Source organism: Lytechinus pictus, chromosome 8, assembly GCF_037042905.1.
Source record: "Lytechinus pictus isolate F3 Inbred chromosome 8, Lp3.0, whole genome shotgun sequence".
In the NCBI taxonomy this organism is placed as follows: Eukaryota; Metazoa; Echinodermata; class Echinoidea; order Temnopleuroida; family Toxopneustidae; genus Lytechinus; species Lytechinus pictus.
Genome location: NC_087252.1, coordinates 1,367,884 through 1,393,227, shown reverse-complemented (window position 1 = coordinate 1,393,227; position 25,344 = coordinate 1,367,884). Strand labels below are relative to the sequence as shown.

Genomic DNA, 25,344 nt, shown 5'->3' with positions numbered 1-25,344 from the left:
AATTGATAATAATTACATAAATGATAATATCATATAATATTTCTTCTTGTCAGGGGTATATCTTTATTTTATCCTATTTATATGGGAAAGTGTGATGGAAATTTTGGTGCCATAACATTGTATAGTAGTGATCTTATTGTCAGGGGAAATTGTAGTTGTTAAAGATGTCTCAGTTTGAAAATGAACTTTTAAAAGGCAATGCTCTATTTATCAATTCCGTATGTGTAGTCCTATGTATGTCATTCATTCATTCAACACTGTCAGGGCTAAGTATCACACAACATAGATTAATCATAATCTTGATTATAGTGATTATTATATGTAATCAATTATGATAATCAATCTTGTGATCAATAGCTATTGTTTGTAGTACAGGCCCTGATCAATATCACTTGTTATTGCACTTGGAAGTCGGTCTTTACACTTCTTCATGTCGGTGCAAGAAGGCCCTTAGCAAAAACATTTTCGCTCACCGTATCGGTGCAGAAATGCCCTTATGCAATGCACTAAAGCATGCTGCTAAGGGTGTTTCTGTGCGCATACGATGCGCGATAGTGTTAATGGCATTCTTGCGCTGACACAACTTCTGAATATGGTAGCATGTAGCGGTTTCATGTTTTCATGGGGAATTCTTTTATGAGAATCACATTGTGATTACTGGTGTATAAAATATATTGAAGAATGAACCCCAAACTCATGAAAAACTTTGTTCCATCACTGTGTGTGTTTGCCCAGTGAATTAGTATTTATGCACTTGTGCTTTAGTAGTCCCTGATTATACGAATGATTTCATCTTTCCTCTTCCTAAAATGTCAATTTCCAGTGATTTATGAAGGTAAATGTATGTTTTTAATTGTGTTTGAGTACTGTGTGAAGTCTTCTATATAAAACTAGATAACTTATCGTATTATGAGACATGTCTGTTCCACAATTGCCGCGTCTGGTCGAAAATGCAAAATTGTTCTTTTTTTTTCAAGATAGCCAAATATTGATAATGCATTATTTATAAGGCGTAAAATGGATATATATTTGTTATTGAATTCTCTAGATCACAAATGCTGAAATAAAAAAAAAATATTTGTATATATAAATATCTATATGAAAATGCATTACTGTGAGTCTTGTATTGTGGTGTATCATGTGTTTTGTTGTATACAGTATATATGGTGTTGCACTGTGCACTTAAAGCAAACCCAAACCCAAGAAGGGAAGAAATCTTATTCGAAAGAGTAAAATGAGAGGAGCAATTTAAAACAAGTTTCATCAAAATCGGTTATGAAATAGGCAAGTTATGGACGTTTAAAAAGTCTTGTTGTACTTCCTATGGGTATCCTCAAACTGGCAAACATGCTTCAAAATTGCTTTTGTGGACAACCCTCCATTTGTTTTGTACACAAATTTTCAGATTTTCCCCCATTATTTTACATATTTCACAACAATTCCTCCTGACCTTGACATATGTGGAGTGAATTATATTTTCCCATGACATATATTATGCTCAGAATAAGGCAATATGCAATTTTTAAGATAATGGGGAAAATCTGAAAAATTGTGTACAAAACAAATGGAGAGTTGTCCACAAAATCAGCCATTTTGAAGCATGTTTGCCAATTTGAGGATCCCCATAGAAAGTAAAACAAGACCTTTCAAACGTCCATAACTTCCTTATTTCACAACCGATTTTGATAAGACTTGTTTGGATTTTTTCCTCTCATTTTACTCTTTCCAATAAGTTTGCTTCTCTTGGGTTTTGGTTTCCTTTAAGGTCAAATCCACCCCCCCCCCCTCCCCAGCAAAAAGCTGATATGAATGAATACAGGAGAGTCGAACATAACACTGAAAAATCCATTTTAATCTGAAGTAGAAAAAGAGCTTAATGAAATTTCATTTGTTTCCTCAAGACGTGTGATCTGTGGGAGATGATGTTACGTACCCACTGTTTAATCTATTTCTTTTCTCCCCTTTTTCCTTATAATTTCCCATTTTCTGTTTGTATTCTTTTTCTTCATTTTTTCTCAGTTTTCTCCCTCAATACCTCTTCAGTTTCAGCGATGTGATTTACTTTATGACTCTCTTGCTCTGTCCGTCTCTCTCTGACAATCCTTTGCACAAGAGAACATACACTTTGTAACTTATCCAAGTGTCTTTGAATGTGTACTTTAGATTGCACATCACATACCTAAATTGTTCTGTCCATTAAACAGGGGGGGGGGCATGTTATTGTCACATTGCACCATTTAACAATCTATTATTCAATGTTTTGGAAAAAAAATGAATGTGAGCACAAGCAATGTGATGGGCAAAAAAGAGAATAAATGGGGATGATAGTGAGTGATTATCTTGAGAAAATAGCTCAGATTAAGCGAGGAAGAGAGAGAGAGAAAGAGAAGAGTGGGGGAGATGAAGAGAGGAGGGGGAGAGAGAGGAGGACAAGGGGGTGGAGGAGGAGAAAAGGAGAAAAAATGACGCTCCAATATGATCAATCAAATTTTGTTAATTTGTAGTATGTGGCTTTTAATTGTCCACTCCATGATTGAAAAATAGGCTGAAGAAATTCGGGGGGGGGGGGTGGGGGGATTCAACCCCCACTATTCCAATAAATGTGTACAAAACATAAAATAAACCCTCCCCCTCCCTTTTGGCTTAACCCATACTTTTAAACCATTCAAAGGCCTCTGTGAATAAATCAAATTTATATGAGCAAGCTCAAAGAGAGTTGAATCCCATCTCTATACAGTCAACCTGCTCTTGCCCCCCCCCCCCCCCCCCCCGTGCAGTCAAGACTACCTGTCTCAAGAACTTCTAGTTTTGTTTCACTTGAATAATTACCCATAAGCATATACATAGAAAACAAAAGACCATTTTCCTTGCTTGCCATACCCCCATGGCTGTAAGCAGAACTTTTCTCCGGGGGGAGGGGACGCATTAACAACTTTGAAGAAAAAAAAAAAATTAATATGCGGGGTAGCAAAGAATTGGGGCACTTTTGCATTTTTAAAGAGAGTTAAAATAATTGAAGGATATTGTCATTGTATTACCCTTTTTGGTGAATTTTGTGGAAATTTTCAGTCAAAATTGTAAGTTTTCAAAATGTCTGGGGTGGGGTAACTGTCCACAGCCCCCTTTGTTGCGACCGACCCCCGCCTCTATATATATAGCCCCCATCATCATGATCATCATGAAATAAAAGCACAAGGGCTGCACAATGACCGAATCCCGGTACCGAGGTTGTGGTTCAGTTTCCACACGTCATGTAAACAACATTCGAGATTGTTGATTGCATGATCAGCTAGCTCACATATTATATGCGTGCATGCTAGCAGTGTTGCTGTGAGTCGAGTGAGTCGAGTCGAGTCTGCCATGCAAAGGACCTGAGGCTGAGACTGAGCCAACATGTCGGAGATTTTTGAAGATCGTGAGCTGACAGAAGATGGGAACACGACACCAGAGAGTGTCTCATATGGACTGTCAACAGGTAATATGTAGGAATAGGAATATTTAGCCATGTTTAGCCTGTTTTGACTAATTTTCATAAGTTTAACACGAACATGACGAACACAATCACATTCACACTCACACTCACAGAACAAACAGCAGAACACCATGAACACTGTGCACTGAACACGAACAATGAATCATGACGTTCATGAATTTCCATGTTGCCTTTTTTGGGGGGGTCATGACATGTTGAGAAATCAAAATTTCCAGTATGATTTCCAGACCCATGCCCCCTGCATGCCCATTTCCATTGTATTTGACCTGAATTTGTTAGAAAGATGAAGTTAGTTTCAAAATGTACATGTAGCATTGTATTTGTAGCCTTGTAGGCTAAAAATACAGGAGCAAGAGCGAGCGTGAGATCATACCTTGTTCATTGAATGAGTGGCGTAAGACTGAGTCTGAGAATTGAGGAGAAAGGTGAAGGTAAATCCGAGTTCGGCAAAGGCATGGCCATGGGGGGGGGGGGAGAAGATCTTTTGTCTTGTGTAAGTTGTGTTGTAAATAATGGCATTATCGTGGTTTAAGTCACCACTCCTTTCACTGCCGTTTGTTTCGTCAGCGGCGGTGACTTCTGTCGAAGCTTTCTTCACTGACACACACATGAGAAGAGAGGTGACTTATTTCAGGATAAGGCCTAACCCAGGGAGCTCAAAAAAACGAAAAGTTCTCTCCTTCTACCCCAGTTACGTTGGCTCCACTGTCCAATGTCAGAAATTGTTGAGGAAATCCCCAGAAACAACGGTTATCCCTGTCTATAGACATACATGCAGGCCATATTCATGCAATCGCTGCCGCAATATACTTCTTTTAATGAGCATGTTTTTTGCTCAGCTGTTTCTTAAAATAAATGCAGCTAGATTGGGAAAGATCGAGAAAGAAAGATGATAGGAGGAAGATAAGGTGGAGAAGAAGAGAAGTAGGAAGAGGATCAGGAGGATCTTGAATCAGGAAGGAATAATGAAAAGTATAGTAGATCTAGATCTACATGTACTAACTAAGAGAAGGACTCTGGATTTGTCAAGGCATATTATGGGGACAAAGAAAAAAGAAGAGTAGAGGCAGGATTATATTTTGTTTTGGGGGACACAACAATAGATGTCCCCCCCAAAAAAAAAAGATGATCCTCTTTGCTGACACCCATGACTAGATCTAGAGGGTCAACAGATTGAAGGAGCAAGAAGAAGAGGAGAGGCAGCTGAGGAAGAGAAAGAAGAAAATATAACTTTAGGGAAACGGGCAGCGTAGCTCAGTCGGTTAGAACGCATGTTTCGGATAACATCGTAGATCTCAACGTGAGGGGTTCGAGTCCCGCTCATGCCGAAACGCGTCTAACAAAAAATCTGAAGCTACATGTATAGCATTAGGTGTAAGCGTGCCTCACCACTGTATTCAGTGCAGGTGTGAATGCAGTTGGAAAACACTCCATCCATCAGATAGGACGCAAATGTTGGTCCCGTGTATAGGAGAGTCACAACCTATGCACGTTAAAACCAATACACTATTCATCAAAGAGTAGGGTGTTCACCCTGCCGGTCCTGGTAAAATTCAGGTCAAGTCAATCTTGACGTTCATATGCCAAGGCTCCACATTAACTTTTTTTGGTGGTGGCCCGTTCGGGCCACCAAAACCATCAAATAATTTTTTTTGGTGGCCCGATATTAAAGTTTGGTGGCCCGAAAAATATAAAGAAAAACATTAAAAATGAATAAAACAAACTTCTGAAATATTAATTCTGCAGCCACTACCACTGACTAAGTTCCTTTCACTTTATACATCTTGTATGTAAACCTTGTTTGCGGTTATTTTACTTTGCTAATTGATAATTGTTTCTATCGTTGTAAAAATGAAATGATTGAAAGTGAATAAATGAATTGTATTGTTCGCAGGTTGTGTGGACTTTTTTAAAAATCTCTGTATAGAGATAATGGTAAAGTAAATAAATAGTGCATAGCAAACTCAGTTAGATGTACAAAACAATGGTTTTTCCTTCCTTCCTCTTTGAATCCTAAAACCTAGATTATGCATGCCCCAAATCCAGTTTATTTCTGTTTTCTCTTTTGCAGCATATAGAAGGAGAAAATCACAGAAAAATATGCTGCAAAATTAGAACAATGCATAAAAGGGAGAAACAAACGAAAATAATTTTCAAAAAGTATATAACAAAAAGAAAACAAAAATAATAAAAGGAATTAGTGAAATAAAACAAAAGAAAGAAAATGAAGAAAGAAAAAAACAAAGAACAGGGAAAAAAAGAAAAAAAGAAAAGAAAAAAAATTAGAGAGAAAAAAGAAAAGAAAATTAAAGAAAAATTAATAAAACAAAGTTAATATAAAAATGGGGAAAAGGGGAAAATTAAGAAGCCATTACATATATTTTTAACAGCTGTGGCAACAGTCTATTCTGACTGGAATATAATTAAAAGCCAAGCATATAATTTTCACTTACCTCTTGGGAATGGCACATTTCTATTTTTATATCCTTTAGTTTGTATTATTTTATTTTCAGTAGAAACATATTTTTTAATCAGGCATATTCAATGGGAAGGGGTATAAATGGTTTAACCACTGTCAAAAAAAATGAAAGAAAAAAAAAGAAAACGGCAAAAACTATATTGGAAAAAAAGTGTGAGAAAAGTCCTTCCCTATATTTGCCAAAATGTTGGGAAAAAAATCACATTTCATATCAATGAAATGCCTTCCCAAAGTATTTACTTTCTCAAGAGTGGTTTAAGAAGTCATTTATAAACAAGAAAGAAAGAAACTGTCTGTTTGTTTAAGGCTAGAAAATACACAGCTTCGAAAGAAACCAAGTATCAACATACATACAAATGCACACGTGGGACTGTGATGTACTTGCCTATGTGTTTTTATGTGTATTAATTCATGTGGAAATCGGTCTTTTTGAGTCAAAAGAGAGGTCATAATTCCTCTTCTTAATACTTGCAAATAATCAGGGTACACCATATTTTCGTAATATAGACTGTAGAATTTCATTTCATTGGTGTAAAAGGTGACTTTGACTTAGATTTTCAAAGTTCTGTGGAAGATTTCTCAGCAGCAACATTTTTTATCGCAGCTCCCTGAGTCTGAATAGGCTGAGCTAGATCTAGAGCACAGCTGTATGCAGTGGCTTCATGCAAAGCTCACGCCAGCCGGCTGGCGCGGCTGGCTGGATAATAGCTACTGTATGCTATAGCTGTAGGCCTAATATGCAAACTGTGTGTGTGTGTATTTGTGTGTAGATCAACAAAAAAGGCGCATGACGAACTGGCTTGCAATTTGAGCTGTAGAAAGTTGATAAATGCGTGCAAAATTGGGAGAAAAATTGTGCTACTTTGAAAATTATTGGTTGCCCGATTCGGGCCACCAAAACTTAACATTTTATCAATAATGGTTGCCCGAGGTGAATTTTTGGTGGCCCCGGGCCACCGGGCCACCGCTAATGTCGAGCCTTGCATATGCCATAGTGGGCATTAACGGAAAGACAAGAGAAGAAGGATAAAAAGGAAAAAAAGGATACTCAAACTGAGAGGAGAGGTGTATTGGAACAAATTAGAGCAAAAAGATGAAGAAGATTCCATTCTTGAATTTTTTTTGGAAAAAGCTCTGTACAAGCTAAACTGGGATGGGAAAATTATGGGAGAAAGATTTACAAAGAGTTGATTATTGCATAGAATTGCCCTACTTCTCCCCCCCCCAAAAAAAAAAAAATTGATAGATTATCCCTTATTTTTTTATTTTTTTGCACTGGGTTATCTTGAAATTCATAATACTAACAATAATTGTACTTGCGTATATAGTGCTTAATACTTTATCAGAAGTCTGTAAAGTGTTCTGCAGTAATGCGGGTTGTTGCGGACTCATGTGTAATAATAATAATAATGATTTATATACCTCAAATTTTCAAAATTGCCTCTAAGCCACGTACGTGCATAGCGCCAACTTAATGTGTTCCGCCATCTTGCTTGTTGGTTGCCGATAAAATGCGCATTTTCAGATTTTTTTACACTCAGTCATTAGCCGTGACTGAAACATTGACCAATCAAAAACTAAGATTCTACAAGAAATATGAATATTCATATACGAAAGTATAAACATAGATAATTCAGTTTTATGTGAAATTTAAACCCAATACTTCAAAATAGGGTAAGTTTTATGTCTCTAAAATGACCCTTAAAACCAGAATTTTATTCTTAAAAAATAAGGATTTTTCCAAGTTGCCATGGTAACGCAGCCTGAGATAAAATATCTTAGCAAATACTTCATTTCAGTGATTGAGGATGCATTTGTTCACGGTATAAGTCTACATAAGTTATAAACAAAATTTCCAGACCATGGATGAACTTTCAAAAAGAGAAATTTTAGGCAAGTTTTTACGATTTTCTGCAATTTTCTGACACACAGGCACTTTGAAGACGTAATTTTTACAGAATTAGAAGAAGACATTGTGGATTTTCCTAATTATCACGACGGATATGCAACTTACTTGTAAACAAATCAAACAAAGTCTATGATACATTTTAGATAATGCGAAAAGAGACATTCAAGTCTCTGATTGAGAGCCGTAGATTGAACATTCGCACGGCGCAATGGTAACGTTTTCGCTGAATTCGTCGGGGCGAAAACTCCAAGCGAGCCGTACCACTCACCAGTCCCGAACGCTGCGCTGTATGTCTGATGATATATCTGGTGCCATTTCGTGCTTATAAATTTGTTTTTTCTACAATGCCACTATCTCATTAAAATTGTTTGTCATGATAACATTGGAAATATTATCGTTTAATGGCCCAAATGATCGACTGTAATAAAAGATACTTTGAAATATTGTCAGAGAGTGATTAGTTAGGTGATGTTTATGGTCAGAATTTAGTCATGGCTTCGGGTGAACTTACGCGAACGCGGTCACTTGCTCGCGGGGCGAGTCGGCCTGGCCCTTTGGTGGAAGGCCGTTGGGCAACGTGCAGTGCAGCTAGAGCAGAGTTGGGGAGTTAGGTAAAAATACTTTGAAATAAGTAATCTGCAAATATTTTTGTCTTATCCCTTTGGATTAGAAATTCAAATTCTCAAAGTTGAAATCCAATTTTAGACAGTGACATAACAAAGAGTGGTGCTGTTAGGGGGGTGGGGGGGGGGGGGGTCTTGCATGCCCCCAATTCACGAACAAGAAAAAAAAGGAAAAGGAAAGAGAATCTTGCGAAATTGTTTAATTGGATTTTTGTAACAAAAACGTCAAAATTATGCTCATGTCGCTTGCTTGCAACTATATACTTTTATAAATTTTGCCCGATATGCCATATCGTATACTGATTACTGGTAACCCTAAATTTTTTTCGCTCGTTACGCCACTGATATAACAGCTACTTTATGCTATCATTATTTGGTTGCGGGATCAAAGCATCAGCTACAGCTAAACATACTTTATGCCTGTTCAACATCCAATACAGGTTTAGGTCTGTATTTATGAGATGTTAAGATCTATGGGTGCCTTTATTATTTTCATTTTCAATTAAAACAAATATCATTAATTATGTATTAATTAATTTAGTATTAACCTCCATGATACATTTTATTGTGTTAAAATCATACAATTTCTGTTATATTAAGCCCTTTTAAAAACATGCTCAATAGCAGACCCCCCCCCATATATAAACACAATAGAAGTGTATATAGAATTAATTGACCCCCCCTAGCTCCCCTATTGAGGACAAAATGAAAAAAAATGCTCAAAATAATCGACCGCCCCTCTTTGACGAGGCAGCTGTCGGTGGCATGATGTCTTCATTGACTTTTTTTTTTGCTTGTAAAAAAATATTAAAGAAATAGGGGCTACTCTAAGTGTCCCCTATGAAAATCGATCTGGATCTGCAAGTGCATGGGGCTGAGCCCTCTCCAACGTCATAGCTACCCCATATCTTTAGGTTCTAGCTCTCATCTTTTTCAGCTCCCTGATTTTTTGGAAGAAAAAAAAAACGAGGCGAAAGAAAAGAGTGAAATAAATCAAATACGATTAATCAAAATTTGAGTTGTTTGAAAGAATTATACTTATCAGAGAAACTAAATTAAATTCTACAACCATGAAGAATAACAGCAATCTTGATTAATTCTGTTTGAATTGTTTTTTTGTTTTTTTCAAAATCAGAACCAATCAACCTTTTTCTGATTATTCTGTCACTTTCCATATGTTGGAGAAAAAAATTAAGGTGTTCATCGACGCCCTGTACTGCATGATGAAACTGTATCCCCACTTGGCCCTCTTAACTCCCCCCCCCCCTCTCTCTCTCTCTCCCTCCCCCCCCCCCACCACAAAGCCCCTTGCTCATTTCTCTTATCTCACCTTGACCTTAATTAATTAATCTTAACTATCTGGCGGTACAGTCAAACGTGACTGGTCGCCATCATAGTTTCATCCCCAACAAACACGGAACAAACAATAACAACAATTCTGTTTTTCGACCCAACATCATTCCTTTCAATACGCGTAAGGCCATACGTGGGCATGCACAAACAACGTGGGTTCACAAAAACAGACCCGCGTTTGGACTGAAATTGTGATTAAAATAAAAATGTTATAAATATAACAAAAATATTGGTATAATAAAGGATATTTGATTAACGGAAAAACATCCATCGCTAATTCATAAGAATTCTGGAAAAGATTTGAACGAGGTTTTTATCAACGGTAATCAAGAGGAATTAGTGTATGGATGAATGGCGTTCGAGCGTTAGCCGGTGAGGGCGCGGGCCAAATCTGGCAGTATGGCGTCGTCCATTAAGCTGACGTTAGCCAGCGGCGACTGCACGTACGTGAAGCGGTTAAGAGAAAGGAAATATGAAGTATAAAGGAAATAGAAATAGAAATACTTTGCACAACAAAATGTATCAAAATTAATATTACAATTTACTAGTTCTCACCAGATTATGAATAAAGAAATACCATCAAATTGGCCAATAAATATATGATATGATCAATTTAAGATTTAAAAAGATGAGTTTTAAGCATAACTTTAAATGTATTAACACAGTTAGCATTGCAAATTTGTAGGGGGAGATATCACAAATAATTGTAAAGGTTTGTGCTATAATATTGTCTGATATTACTTGTCCGGACAAACATTCTGTCTGGACGCACAAAAGCTTGGTATACATGGTATGATTTGTACATTAGCATTTATTTACTTCTTTTATTTTTCTCTTGTAACTCCTTCCAGCCTCCGAGTTCATATCCAACTATGGATGGTTCATTCTGTTTGGTGTGATAGGTTTAGTTTTTATCAATAACTGGCTGGATTCGAGACTACAAGGATGGAAGAAACAGAGAACCCAGGAATCAAATCTCAATAAATACAGTAAGTAGGAATTATAGTGTAGTAGGTTTCACGGTACACCGTGTATCTTTCTTGGGCAAGTGCTGGTCCTGAAAAGGACCACCCAATCTCTACGTTTCGACAAGTGTGTTCTTGTCGTCTTCAGGAGAATGTTGTTCAGGAGAAAAGATGCATGGGGTACCGTGAATCCTACTACACTATTCTTCTTTTCCATGGAAACCTTCAGAGGTTACAAGTAGGAATCAGTTGTTTTAATTTCTTACAAATCATAATATTCCGCATTTATATAGCGCTTAATACATCGGAACGACATCTCTAAGCGCTTTACAGATATATTATTACCCCGGTCATCGGATCCTTGCATGCCCGCATACAATGTATGCACCTTCTCCACTCCCTGGGGAGCATTCCAACAAGAGTTCCAAGACTCAATTGCTAGGCATACTACATAATAGGCTTTCACATCCTACCGGGTACCCATTTAACACCTGGGTGGAGAGTGGCAAAGTGTGGATTAACGCCTTGCCAAAGGACGCTAGGCCATGGTGGGATTCGAACACACGACCCTCTGATTACAAGGCGAGAGTCAGAACTGCTACACCACGATGCTTCCACATACACCATCAATCATAATTGATTACTGAGTCTATGATACATATTTGACCTTGTGGGAACCCATGTGGATTTTAGTATTATAGGGTGCTTGTCAAAGTTTCCATTTTGATCATAGAGCATTTCAATGATTGTAATGTGTATTCAAATCCAAATTCATGTATTTTCATTTCCAACAGAACAGAGTAAAATGGTAGTATTTACAATTTTGCATATTATAATATAATCATATAAACAATAAAAATGGAGATAAGTATAATATTCTTTCCATGAGTTAACAAAATATAAAAGCAAATGGAAAGATAATACATTAACATTATCTATGGAAATGGAGGGGATCCACCATAGGCAAATGTTTGTATGGGGTATTCTAGACACATAGGCCTGTATTCTGGACTCGGGTTTTAATTAAACCCTGGTTTAAAGTTGTGGTTTAACTATGGAGGGCCAATTGGAGCACAAATTCCTTATGGTACACATTTAATTTATTAACTCATATGACACCCAAACTGTTCATAATTGTTGTGAATGATAAATTATGTATTTTGAAGTATTTTTTCCTCATTATGAAAGCAAACTATTGAAGATAAGAAATATATAATAGAAACAGAATTTTTGAATATTTGGCTCCCATAATTTTAGCACAGAGTTAGGCCATGGTCCAAGTTAAACCTGACTTCAGAATATGGGCCTACTTCTTTTTCTCCCATCTTGTTTTAGATGCGAATGAAGTATTAGAGAGACAGGAAGCCATGGAGAGAGCAAGACAAAGACTACAGGCCAAGTATGATGCTGAGGCTGAAGAATATCTTCAGAAACAGAAAGAGGTTAGAATGGGCTATTTATGATGATGCTATGCACCAGAGAAAAAAGTATATTAGGGCTTGGGTGATTTCGCCCCTGACATGCTCAAAAGAGCCCTGGAAAATCCACATTTACTGCATTGGTAAAGGGGTACTTCAGGCTGAAAATGATTGCACGGATGTCTAAATAATTAGAGTTATAAATTCACTTGAAGCAACCCTGTTAAGTTCATCAAGATCTGATAAATAAAAGAGTTATCAAATTTTAAATAAAGGAATATTTTGTGCAAACAGTTACAATGCGCACCATCATGAATGAATGTTCATCAGGTGGGCTGATGAGTCACATCCCCACTTGTCCTTCTTCTTATCTTATTACACAAAGTCATAATTATTTCATATTTTCATGTGTGCATGATATGTCTTCCTTGTAACAAAATATGTTGCAGCAATGAATATCTTGAGCATTAAATCAGTTGACAATCCAATTGTTTGTTCATTGTTGGACACATTTTGTAGAAAGAAGAGGAGAAGAGAAAGGACGAGATAGAAGACTGGGAGCGCCATCAGAAAGGTCTTGGTTATAAATCAAAAAAGAAATCTTCGGAGGTAAGATTTATCATTAGTCAGATTTGATTTACAAACAATCGTAATTTTTTTCAAACAACGAGTCAAATTTGTTGATACTGGGTGCAGTGAACAATATACACTTTCAGCAATAACTGACTGGTCTTAATCATTTCATCATTTAAATGTTTCTATATCAGGGGTTCTGGGGCCCGTTTCATAAAACTTGTTGTAATAACAAATTTGCAGTAACAGTGAAAGCTACTGAAATCCTTCTATCTGATTGGCTGATGGTAAATTTGTGATAAAAAATTTTGCATTTTCATTTTAACAAGTCTTTATGAAATGGGCCTGAACTGATCCTGAGTTCTTGTATCAATTTTCTTATATTAACACATATTGTCCATCACAACATTATTTTGATGACAGAATTTGATCGGCCAATCACATGGCATTATATCAGTAGCTTTTGATCAGGGATCTGTTTCATAAAACTTGTTAGAATAGCAAATTTGCAATAACAGTTAAACGCTACTGAAATCCTTTAATCTGATTGGCTGATTGTAAATTTGTTATAGAAATTGTGCATTTGTTATTATAACAAATCTTTATGAAACGGGACCCTGGTATGGGGTGAAGCATGTTTTCCTACAACCTTCACATTGACCCTCTATTCATTTCATGCATTGTCTCCAAGTAAATGTAACCTGGTCATTTTTTTAAAACAATGCCTGTATTATCAGAGGTTAAACTTGATAAAACTTCTTGCATTTAATTATCATAGGGTCAATTTGAATGCAAAATTAACAATACAAAAAAGCTGCATTTCTTATCATTCTGTAATTGATACATGATAAAGTATTTTTTAAGTTATTGTAGATACAAATTTCTGGCATGCATCCTGTAAATAAGATCATATATTTGGTTTAATAAAAATGAAAGAAGGGGTCTTATCTGATAAAATCTGATAAACATCAAATTCTGATAGCATGTCACGGTGTAACACAAACGTACATATAGCTTATATGTTGATGATGATTGGATTTGAACTACATGTACATTTACATTAATAGGCCACAGAGGTTGTAGCTCCTTAATTATTCAGAAGTTAGCTGAAGTGTACAAGACAGCTCATATTAAATTTCAGTTGATAATTGTTGCTCTGTAGACTTAATGCCTTACCGATTTAGCAGTGCTTCAATAAGCAATTTACATTGTTATAAGAAAACACCTTTATGATTGTGGGAAAAAGAACCTTTTCATAGTCAAATTATTATTTTTCTCCTTGTGTACACTATCAATACAACAAACTTAAATAAGGGATATTATATATATACTGTAAGCTATAATATTTTGAAATCCTGTCATTTGATAGTCATTATCTATCGTTTGTATTCTAGACAGCATAAAGGTTGCCAGGCTTAAGCTAGTCTGTAAGAACATGCTCAATTTGACACTTTAACCAATTATACCTTGTCTGGAGTGAAGACTAGTCTCCACATTCACTGTCCAAGTCAAATGAGAGACAACTATTTATCTAGTGAATCTAGTCTTAAAAAAAGGTCTGTGCATGCAGATTAGGCTAAAGCCAGGGTAAGAAAATGATATCAAAATTTCTTTGGAAGCATAATAGAGATGTTACAGGTAAATGATTAATGATATGCACTGTAGAGAATAGTACACAATACAAAATAACAGAATATTATGATTTGTTATTATTATTTAGATGTAGCGTTTTTGAGGAGCAGATATTTTTTGACGTCTTGCGAGGTTGTTTCAAAGAGAAAATATTAAAACTGATTTTTAACGTGCATGCCTATGAAAACCATCCAATATTGAAAATATTGGACGAAATGAATATTTAGCCCCACCCACAAGGTTATCATTGGTTAATAAATGATTGTGCGCATGAACTATTGTTGCGTCACAATGAAATTGCATTGCGTATTAGTTGCCAGGAGGTGTGGTAAAGGAGCGTCAATTTATTGAATTCAAATGCGCTTGCACTATACGCTAGCGCATCTTTACTTTATTACAGAGATTTCTTTTAAAAAAATGACAATACTCGGGTGCCATGCTCATGATTTACAGGATTGCTGTAAATGATGGTTACTAAAAACTTTTTTTTTGGCCTCATTACTTTATGTTTAGCTTTGTGGGGATATCTAAATAAAAATATTGGATGACCAATTTTCGTAGGATGCGTATAAATATTGTTACTCGCTGAAGAACAATATTGGATTCGTCTTCGACTCATCCAATATTGTTCTTCAGCTCGTACAATATTTCTTTGCATCCCACTCAAGGCCATCCAATATTCCCTAAATATTGGTACTTGTATTATTTACAACTTTTATAAAACAGAGTCCTTATCATCATCATACATCATGTTTTATATTTTTTACAGGAAGCTGATGAAACGGAAGCCCGTGGAGCGAGTCGAGAGGATAAACCTAAAAAGAAACTCCGAGCTGGTAAGCCTGGATTAGGTTTTTTTTTTTGGAAAAATGGATGGGTTATATCACTCACTCTTAATCTGTGGAAGAGTCGTGCTGTAGCGGTTCTGACTCTTTCCTTGTAATCAGAGGGTCGTGGGTTCAAATCTCACCGCGGTCTAGCATCCCTTGACAAGGCGTCAATCCACACTTTGCTACTCTCACCCAGGTGTTAAATGGATACCCGATATGATGATCTGAGAATTTGACTATCCAAATGTATCATACAAATTGTTACAATGCTTATTTAGTCTCTATAATCCTACGTAACTCATTTGACTATTTGGAGCTCTTTTGTCAGCTTTAATTCTTCCATTTAGTAGCATTAGTATTTTTGTTTCAATGTTGCATTTTTGTCTCGCCTGCATAGCAGAGCGAGACTATAGGCGCCGCTTTTCCGACGGCGGCGGCGGCGTCAACATCAAATCTTAACCTAAGGTTAAGTTTTTGAAATGACATCATAACTTAGAAAGTATATGGACCTAGTTCATGAAACTTGGACATAAGGTTAATCAAGTATTAGTGAACATCCTGCTCGAGTTTCAGGTCACACGACCAAGGTCAAAGGTCATTTAGGGTCAATGAACTTTGGTCAAGTTGGGGGTATTTGTTGAATTACTATCATAACTTTGAAAATTTATGGATCTAGTTCATGAAACTTGGACATAAGGTTAATCAAGTATTAGTGAACATCCTTCCTGAGTTTCAGGTCACATGACGATGGTCAATGGTCATTTAAGGTCAATGAACTTTGGCCGTGTTGGGGGTCTTTGTTAAATTACCATCCTAACTCTGAAGGTTTATGGATCAAGTTCATAAAACTTGGACATAAGAGTAATCGAGTATCACTGAACATCCTGTACGAGTTTCAGGTCACATGACCATGGTCAAAGGTCATTTAAGGTCAATGAACTTTGGCCCTGTTGGGGGTATTTGTTGAATTACCATTCTAACTCTGAAGTTTATGGATCTATTTCATAAAACTTGGGATATAAGAGTAATCAAGTATCACTGAACATCCCCTGTGAGTTTCAGGTCACAAAACCAAGGTCGAAGGTCAGTTAAGGTCAATAAACTTAGGCCATGTCGAGGTAATTGTTGAATTGCCATCATAACTTTGAAAGTTTATGGATAGAGTGAATGAAATGTGGACATGGGTGTAGTTGACAAGTCTTAAGTCACCGTTCAAATGTCATCTATGGTCAATGAAGTGGTATTATGTCATTATATGAATGGTGTTTTTGTGAATGATTATCTTACAGTAGTTTTCAAAGTTAGCACTGCTGCTATATTAAATCGCGTAATGCAGGCGAGACTGCCAGAGGCGTTCCACTTGTTCATTTAAAATCTTATGTATCCGATTCAATTCAGTTAAACTTTATTTTCACAAATGAAAAAAAAGTCTTTACAAAACCATTGACATTGAAAATGTGGAGAGGTCACAGATTTTAGATTTTTAGATTTTTTTTCCACGATCTGATAAAAAGCACAATTCCTTGTATCCTAGGAAGCATAATTTCTTGTATAAATTGGCAATATAATAAAATCAAAATCAGCACATGAAGAATTTGCACAGAAACAATACAGTCATAATATAATTAAAATCATAAATAGATACAAATTAATAGTTAAAAAACTATACTCACTATAATCTAAATACAGCATTCTGATATTTTCTCATAATTTCAGATTACAACCCACTATGGGGCGGACAAGGTTCAGGATTCCGGCCGGCACCTAGACGAGGATTCAGCGGAGGTGGATGAGGTTAAAGGTCGTACACGGGTCATTCAGAGGTCACACAGTGTTCCAGTCATACTTTATCAAATATATCCAAAACAGCTGTAATGAATATTTAACATCCATACTTTAATATACATTAAGGGGGTGTGACAAGAAATTAATTTTCAATCGATTGCAATTACCAATTTCACATTTGTGAGTAATTGACTTGACCAATTTTAAGCATATCAAATCAAATGCTATCATCCACAAAAAGCAATTCTGTAACCAAATGCAAATGTAAATTTCAATTTTGGTATCAAAATTTGACTTGCAAGCGATTGAAACACCTCCTTTTAAATTTTGGACATACTTGTTACAACATTGGTGTAGTCCATGTTTACATATTTACATGTGAGTTGCTGTGAAAGTTATTATTATGGTAATTTTATCATCCATCGTTATTTCCATGGTATCCTTAAATGTGGTCGGTTGATAGGAAATTTACCGTAATAGTAAATTTTATGCAATACGGCTCAAGTGTTGTCGGGGTGAACATTTCATTTTATGAAGTATAGCTGGATTATTGTGTGACCTTGTATCTGTGTACATTTTAATTTTAAAACCCAAATTCCAAAGCTGGTGAAGTCAAGTATTAATCATTCCCTATTCTTGCCTGAAGTCATGCAAGTATTATGTGGAACTTTGTGCCATGTTGAATGAGTTGAAAATGATAGTTATGATGTAATTTCAGATACCGGTATACTATGGCCCGTATTCTGAACTGAAATGTTTGTTTTAATCTCTGGTCTAAAGCTGTGGTTTAGCTATGGAAAGCTCGCTAAGACACAAATATTTAACAGTACAGTTTCTATATATCGGCACTCAAATCATCTAAAACTTTGGAAATGGCAGCTAAAATACCTTTTTCATCAATCAAAGCATGAGAAAGGAGAAAAATGGACATGAGAAACCTCCAATGTGAACAACTCTTTGAAGTTTTTGGCTTCCCATAATTTTAGGGTAGAGTTTATCCCATGGTCTAAGTTAAACTGGACCTCTGAATATGGGCCTATGTATTTCAGTCATTTTCATCTTGTGTTATAAACTTTGTTATTGTCCTGATCAATGTGCCTTCTTCCCACCTATGTTCTTTGTTTCATTTAAAAACAATGTTTATGCATTTATTTATTCATTTATTTATTTATTCATTTATTTATTTTATTTTATTTATTTATCACTATTGGCTCGAATTCACAAAGGTGGACTAAAGTTATACCGGGGTTAAATTTAGCCAGGGGTTAACTAATACCCGGGTATAAAGTTAGTCCACCGCGCTATTCACAAACGGTGGACTAACTAATCCATGGGTTAACTTTAGTCCACCTTTGTGAATTCGGGCCATTATTTTATTTTATTTTTATTTTTTTTTGGGGGGGTGACTTACAGCTTTACTCTCAATATACACGTACATGAACATGGATCATTGTTTTATCTTTATTGCTATAAAACCATATAATATATAGATGACAATGCTACATTGGAATACTCCCCAGGGAGTGGAGGACGTGCACACATTGTGTGCGGGAATGACTGATTGAATCCGATGAACGGGGTAATAATATATCTGTAAAGCGCTTAGACACGTCGTTCCGATGTATTAAGCGCTATATGAAAGCGGATTATTATTAATATTATTACTACATTTTCAGCTATGGAATTTGGGTTGCCATGTCAATATTATAAGGCAGTAAGAAACAAGCAAGGAAATTCAGATATAATTATGAAGACATTCTAAGATCTAAAGGCAATATGAAATTCCTATTTATTAGTGTATATAGTAAACATATAATCTTTCTTTGTCTTTGGACTGTAACTCTTTGGTAATATGTGATGATGATGATGGTGATGATGATGATGATGAAATTTTCAAAGATTCACAGTTGCTGGAAAAATTGTTTTTTAATTGAGATTTTAAGGTAAACAGAATGTACAGTAGTTTGATATTTTCAACCATTCTTAGAATTCGATTGGAGCTTGAATACTTGTTTACAGTGCAAACATTACTTGAGCTATAACATACTTTTCAGCATTATTCTGTATTATTTGTGTACATTCAGACATGCCTTTTCAAAAGAAAGTGTAATTTGTTATAAAACTTGTGTACCTATTAAAGTGAAGTAACACAGTGGTAGTTTCATGAATTCTTTATAACTTATGAGCAATTGGAATGATACCAACCAAATATAAGATTCTTAATCATGTTTAAGCTCATTAGTTGAAAATTGAGTCGTTATTTTTATAGGTAGATGATTATATTTGATAATACCATTCCAGTCCAGAACAAATAATGCTTAGGAATATCTCAAAAGAATTATAGATTTTTTTAAATTCAATATTTAAAAAACAATTAGCCCACATGTTGGTAGTTGTTATCAAATTTGTTCATAAAATCATTCATAACTTTAGAAACAGCTCGGTGAAACCACCCTATATTTGTGTTTTTTTTTATTCTGAATTTCCTTGCTTAACTTACTCGTATGACGTCTAAGGCTCAAACGGTTTCAAATCGTGGCTTTATACCGAGAACGCCGTAACATTGACATGGTCTTTTAGTGCTTTTATGAATGGGGGATATTTAAAGAATTTTGTCCATTCCTCTGTTACATGTATTTTTCTATGATGAAATGAAAGTTATTTGTAAATGTTTTATTTAATTTATCCTGCTTTCATTAAAGAGTGAGAAGAGAATCTAGAATAGACTGTGTTGTTAAAGTAGCTAAATTAAGGCCACTGCACACCTTACGACCTGACTGGTCTCCAACTGGCTTGTGACTGAGTGAGGGGAGATGTGACGTCACAGCTCTTGTTAGCTTGAGAGTCGCCGACCGGTCAGAGACAAGTTGCAAGGAAAATCGTAAGGATTTGCCATGTCGAATCCTTATGACTGGATCGCAAGCTCAATCCAACTTTCAGCCAGACAGCAGAGTTGCACGATGCATATGTAATAAACAACGCGCATACGCAGTAGTAAGCGTATTTTCTCAGTTGCTATGGCAAAAAGCAAAAAGCGCATGCGTAAGTCGCAGACAGCATGGTAGTCGGATCGCAAGGTGTGCGATGTCGAGGCTTATGACTACCTTGCGAATCATCTCTTCTCAGTCGCAGACCAAACGGGTCGTAAGGTGTGCGGTGGGCTTTAGTTATCTGGATTTGGTGAAAGAGAGAGAGACGGCGAGTGAGGGATGATAGAGAGAAAGAGAGAGGGGTAAAAGAAAAAAGAGAAGAGAAAAAAAATCTAATTTAGATTTTTTTTATTTGTCTCAGCAAAAATGTGAAAATTCTCAGTGCTGATTACAAATAACAAGAGAGGGAGAGTTAGAGAAGGGGGGGGGGGTCCCCTTTCATTATATATGTTAAAACAAATTTACAATGACAGCTTAAAGCTACTGAAATCACTCAATCTGATTGGCTAATACTTTGTTACTGAAATTGTCAATTTGTTATGATAACAAGTCTTTATGATACTGGATCAAGGAGATGGATGAGAGAGAGAGAAAAAAATAAGAAAAGAGGGATGGATAGAGAGATATGAAGACAAAGAGAGAGAGAGCCAGAGGGAGATGAAGAAAAGGGGATGGATAGAGAGATATTTAGAGAGGGAGCAATAGGGAGATGAAGAGAGGAAGAAAAGTGGATGGATAGAGAGATATGAAGAGAAACATGGAGAGAGAGAGAAAGAAAATGGGAACGTTAATATCTCTCTTTCTATGCATCAAGAGACACTCGCCATTCTCAACCACATAGATAAGATGAAAATCAAACACACTAATACCTTTAAACCTAGATTTATTTTTCATTCAAAAAATTGAATTCCTATATGTACATCCACATAATTGCCCGATAATACACCCTTCATACAGGGGAAGAAATTTCTAAGAATTACGTCTCGATCAAAAATAGTACTCGGTGCATTCATTAAACTGAACATGACCACAAATTACTCAATCCTTCAATACAATAATCATTGACAAGACAATAACGTTGATTTGCATACATAGTTAAACGGTAAGTAATGCCCCTTTTGTAGTTTGGTATATCATGAATACCGCATATCAAAATTCATTTCACATATGTGAAAAACTTGAAGAGAAAATGCAAATGTTATTGGTACACGTACAGCAAGTGAATATGAACAAAAGAAAAATGTCTGTTCAGCAAAATTGGCACAAAAAGCTATTTACTATGCAAATCTACACTACAACGCAAACAAAGGATAGAAAATAAATGAGAAGGAAAAATGCTCCTAAAAGCCAAACAAAGTAATCAGAATAAAACAAAAATGGCCAAATGATTTATGTCAAAATCAAATAAGAATTTGTACCTGACATTTTTATACATGTATAAATGTATGCGACAGATATTATTAAATTTGACATCTGATGTAATTTGTTCATTTTTTAAAATGAAATTTCAATTAGTGCATAATTCGTACATGAATGCAAATCTGCATTGAAAAGATGAAGTGCATTTAGAGTGCGACCAACACTTGCACAAAAATCATAATTGCTACTGAACCACAATAAGATAGTGAAGTCAAAGAGTTCCATAGCATAATAGCCTTCTTCAATGGCAGTTTGGATTATGTCTTCAAATATATGAGCTGACATCCATCCGACTCTAACAATAATAATAATAATAATCAATTCTTATTAGAGACGCACAATACCATACAACTAGTCTCTAACTGTATGGAAGGTTTGTTTTAATTTCTCTTTGTGAGGCTAATACCTATGCACCTTCAAAAGGTATGGTTTGGTAGATCTCAGGTAACCCACAAAAACATAAAGGATAACAAATTGATATTTTTGGCTATCACCAACTGAGTTAGATTGTATGTTCCATTATCCATGGCCGACTACAAATGCAAGTCAGATTAAAAATCAGATGTACTGAGGTATTTGGTCTTATTCAGCAAAACATCAATATGACAGGATCAAGGCTACACACTAACTTTTTTCTTGGTGGCCCGATTAGTCCACCAAATGAATAATTTCATATTTTTGATGACCCGCAAAGCAAATTTGGCGGCCCTACAATGATAGAAAATAATACAATTTATTAAAAGTTTGGTAGCCCAACTGGGCCACTAAGTGTGGGCTTTTACAGCAATTTGGTGGCCTGACCCTCATTTTTGGTTGCTCCGGGCCACTGCTAATGTCGAGCCCTGCCAGGATAAATGATGAGAAATTGTTCCAAACAAAGGGGAACAAAAATGATTGTCTATCTGTAGATGAGGAGGAGACAGAGAAGAACAAGATATGGGTAGGTTTGGAAAAGAATATTGAACCCTTCTTGGTTACATCATGTTTGACTGGTCAAAATTAATATCTTGTTTAACTTAAAAAATATAATCAAGGTCAAAACAACTCGATGCTTATCTTCTTTTACTGGCACAACCATTCCAAATATTGCCTAAAATAACTCTCTACATCAAGATTAACAGTATTTCAAAGGAAAAAGATATCTATGAGAAATTATCCTATAATGACAAACAAACAGACATAAGATAGGTAACTTACACTACAAAAATAGCATGTCAACTTTGATAATTAGAGTCAAAGAACTCTGCCAATAAGTTATTTCAAAGGAAGAAAACATAATGAAAGTCAAAGGCCTGATGACATTGGTAGTAAACACAAATGAATGCCCATTTAAGACATAACATACATGATATATAAATATATAATTTAATTTGATTTCTTTATTTCAAAGATGTCCCCTAGGACAGCATTTCATTAACATTGCCATCTGACAACTTGTCGGATTTGACAACTATCCTTGATATTGATTGGCTTACTTTCTAAATTCAATCACACGAACATTGACAAAATGAACTCTTCAAATCATCCCTCAAAACTCACTTATTTCAGCAGATGTGTAATAATTAGCTTTATTGGATGAGCCTGCGTCTTTGAATGTTTTTTTAACTGAAATATGGCGCAATATAAATGATGTGGACCAACATTTCATGAAACAAATAATAGTCAGTGAAAATCACTGGCTAATTTGCTCTGAGCCAATCAGATGCAAGGATTTCAGTAGCTTATAACAAATAATCAGAGAAAATCACAATATTTTTCTCTTGAAATGCTTCCCAGATTTGCGTCTTACAAAGAAATGCAAGACTCTAACACCAACTTAAAGATCAGGGTCAACCAGAGTTCAGAGTAATGCCATAGATAAAAAAAATGAAATAGCTGAAATTTTCAACGAATCCTTTCCCCAAAACTATGAAAGGACGTGCACTTCACACTAAAGCCATAAAGTTATTGAGGTATTACGAATACACATAGGCCTATAATCTGAACTTTAAACTCTGGCCTATAGTTGTGGTATAACTAAGGAGATTCTATGACTGGAGTTCCAACAGTCAACAAATTTATTCAAGCAGCTGTTCATTTCTAAAGAAGCACAAAAGAAAGAACGGCAATAAGGACCCTTTTGATGTCCAGCTTCGAAGCCGGCAGTTTCATTGAAGAAATCCGAGGGGTGAAATTTTACGAATATTCATTTGTATTGATTTTCCATCTTTCATATTAATAACCAAACTGAAATTTGAACGCATGACAAAACATCAATAACCAAGCACTATTACAACAAGATATTTGCCCAGATTATATCAATTAACCTTTAATTAGTGAAAAAAGAAAGAATTAGACCTTTACTGAAACCAGTTTTTAACACTTTTCCGATCGTTTGCGGCGAATGAAAATTTCAAATGTGGTCGGTGGAATATTGTTGTTCATTACTGTATATGCCAGATGAGTGCCCGCACATGCCCAGTCGAGCAAATTTGAGTCATATTTCAGGACATATTGCATAGTTTATTTCCGCATGCCTCCGAATTATGTACTACACATATAACCAGACCAAGATGCGGCGAAAAAGTAATTAATGCGGGAATCATTTGTCTACACAATTGCAAGAGATGTTGAGCAAATTGCATGTCTGACATACTTTTTGCTGGCGGCTTCGAAGCTTGTTCAAAGGGATTTTGTTTGCTGTTACTCCATCTCATTTAAACCTCCTTGGTATAACCATGGACCTACTAGCAGTAGGTCCATGGTATAACTAACACATCTTTATTCACAATTGAAGTATGGGGAGATAGGATGTAAACACCATTTTTGGCTTCCCGTGATATTAACAAAAAAAAGAGTTTGATTATGACCTCAGACTGGACTTCAAAATAAGGGCCATAATGTGTATAAATTAACCATGAAAGAATAAAAACAGACTGGGCTTATCTTGGCAATGCAAAGGGTATTTCATATCATCCCCTAAAGTAGGAAGAAACCTCTATCATCTGTTTTAAGCAATGGAAGGGAAATATTGGCGCAATGAGCACCGAAAGGTGGACCTGTGCGCTATACAAGAAGCCACAATTATTATTATCATTAGTACTGCCCAAAGTAGATAACAAGACTGAGTTGTTCTAAACGCCCATATTTTGAGGTCCAGTGTAACTCAACCAAGTCAATGCTAAAATTATGATAAGCCAAAGATGTCAAGATTTTGTTTACTTTGTGTACCTTTTTTTAGGGAATTAAGTTCTTAATCCATGCATGAATGGTAAACAAAACTTTTTTCAGTTATCATTCTCAAACAGATCCGAATGATTGGAGTGGCAGATTAGCTGATAAATCCCGGGGGGGGGGGGGGGCACTTCCATTGACGAGTGGATACCATGCGCGACCATGAGATCTCAAAAAGCACCCTAAACACGTATTTTCCATATTCTGAAAATGTACCCCTTAACAAGTTTTGGCGTGTGAAACCCTACCCATAACAAGTATTGGAAACAAAACGATACTATTGGCAAGTATATTCCCTGAATTGAACCCCTAAACAAGTATATTTCAATTGTTATGTCACGGACGTCGGTCGTCGGTTTTACCTTTACCTACATCATTGGGTTTAGTACAGCCCCACTTGCAAATATCGTACTCTAAACATGTAGTGTTGACTCTTGGGGCAAAAAGTACATCCTATTTAAAACATTTTAGTCTTGATTTTTTTATACTCTCGCAAATTTGACCCTAAACACGTAGCTTTCCTATCAAAATAGATACCCTTTTTTCATTATTTTAGTGTTTTTGACACCCTTATTACATTACGTACGTAACGTGCCCTATCTTGAAAAAGACATAATTTTTACATGTTTTTTTGGTCGCGCATGGTATCCACTCGTCAATGTAAGTGCCCCCCCCCCCCCCCCCCCGGGTGATAAATTCAACTACTACTCTTGAAGACTGAT

The 25,344-nt window shown here is 35.9% G+C and overlaps 1 protein-coding gene across 1 annotated transcript; it reads left to right on the top strand.

Annotated features, from left to right (window-relative positions):
* Positions 1-3,242: 3,242 nt before the first annotated feature.
* On the top strand, positions 3,243-19,782 carry LOC129266405 (selenoprotein S-like). The gene is made up of 6 exons (XM_054904256.2): positions 3,243-3,475; positions 10,709-10,846; positions 12,158-12,264; positions 12,760-12,849; positions 15,215-15,281; positions 16,992-19,782. The coding sequence occupies exons 1-6, from the start codon at positions 3,394-3,396 to the stop codon at positions 17,066-17,068; spliced, it is 561 nt and encodes a 186-aa protein (XP_054760231.2). The 5' UTR covers positions 3,243-3,393; the 3' UTR covers positions 17,069-19,782.
* Positions 19,783-25,344: the final 5,562 nt, after the last annotated feature.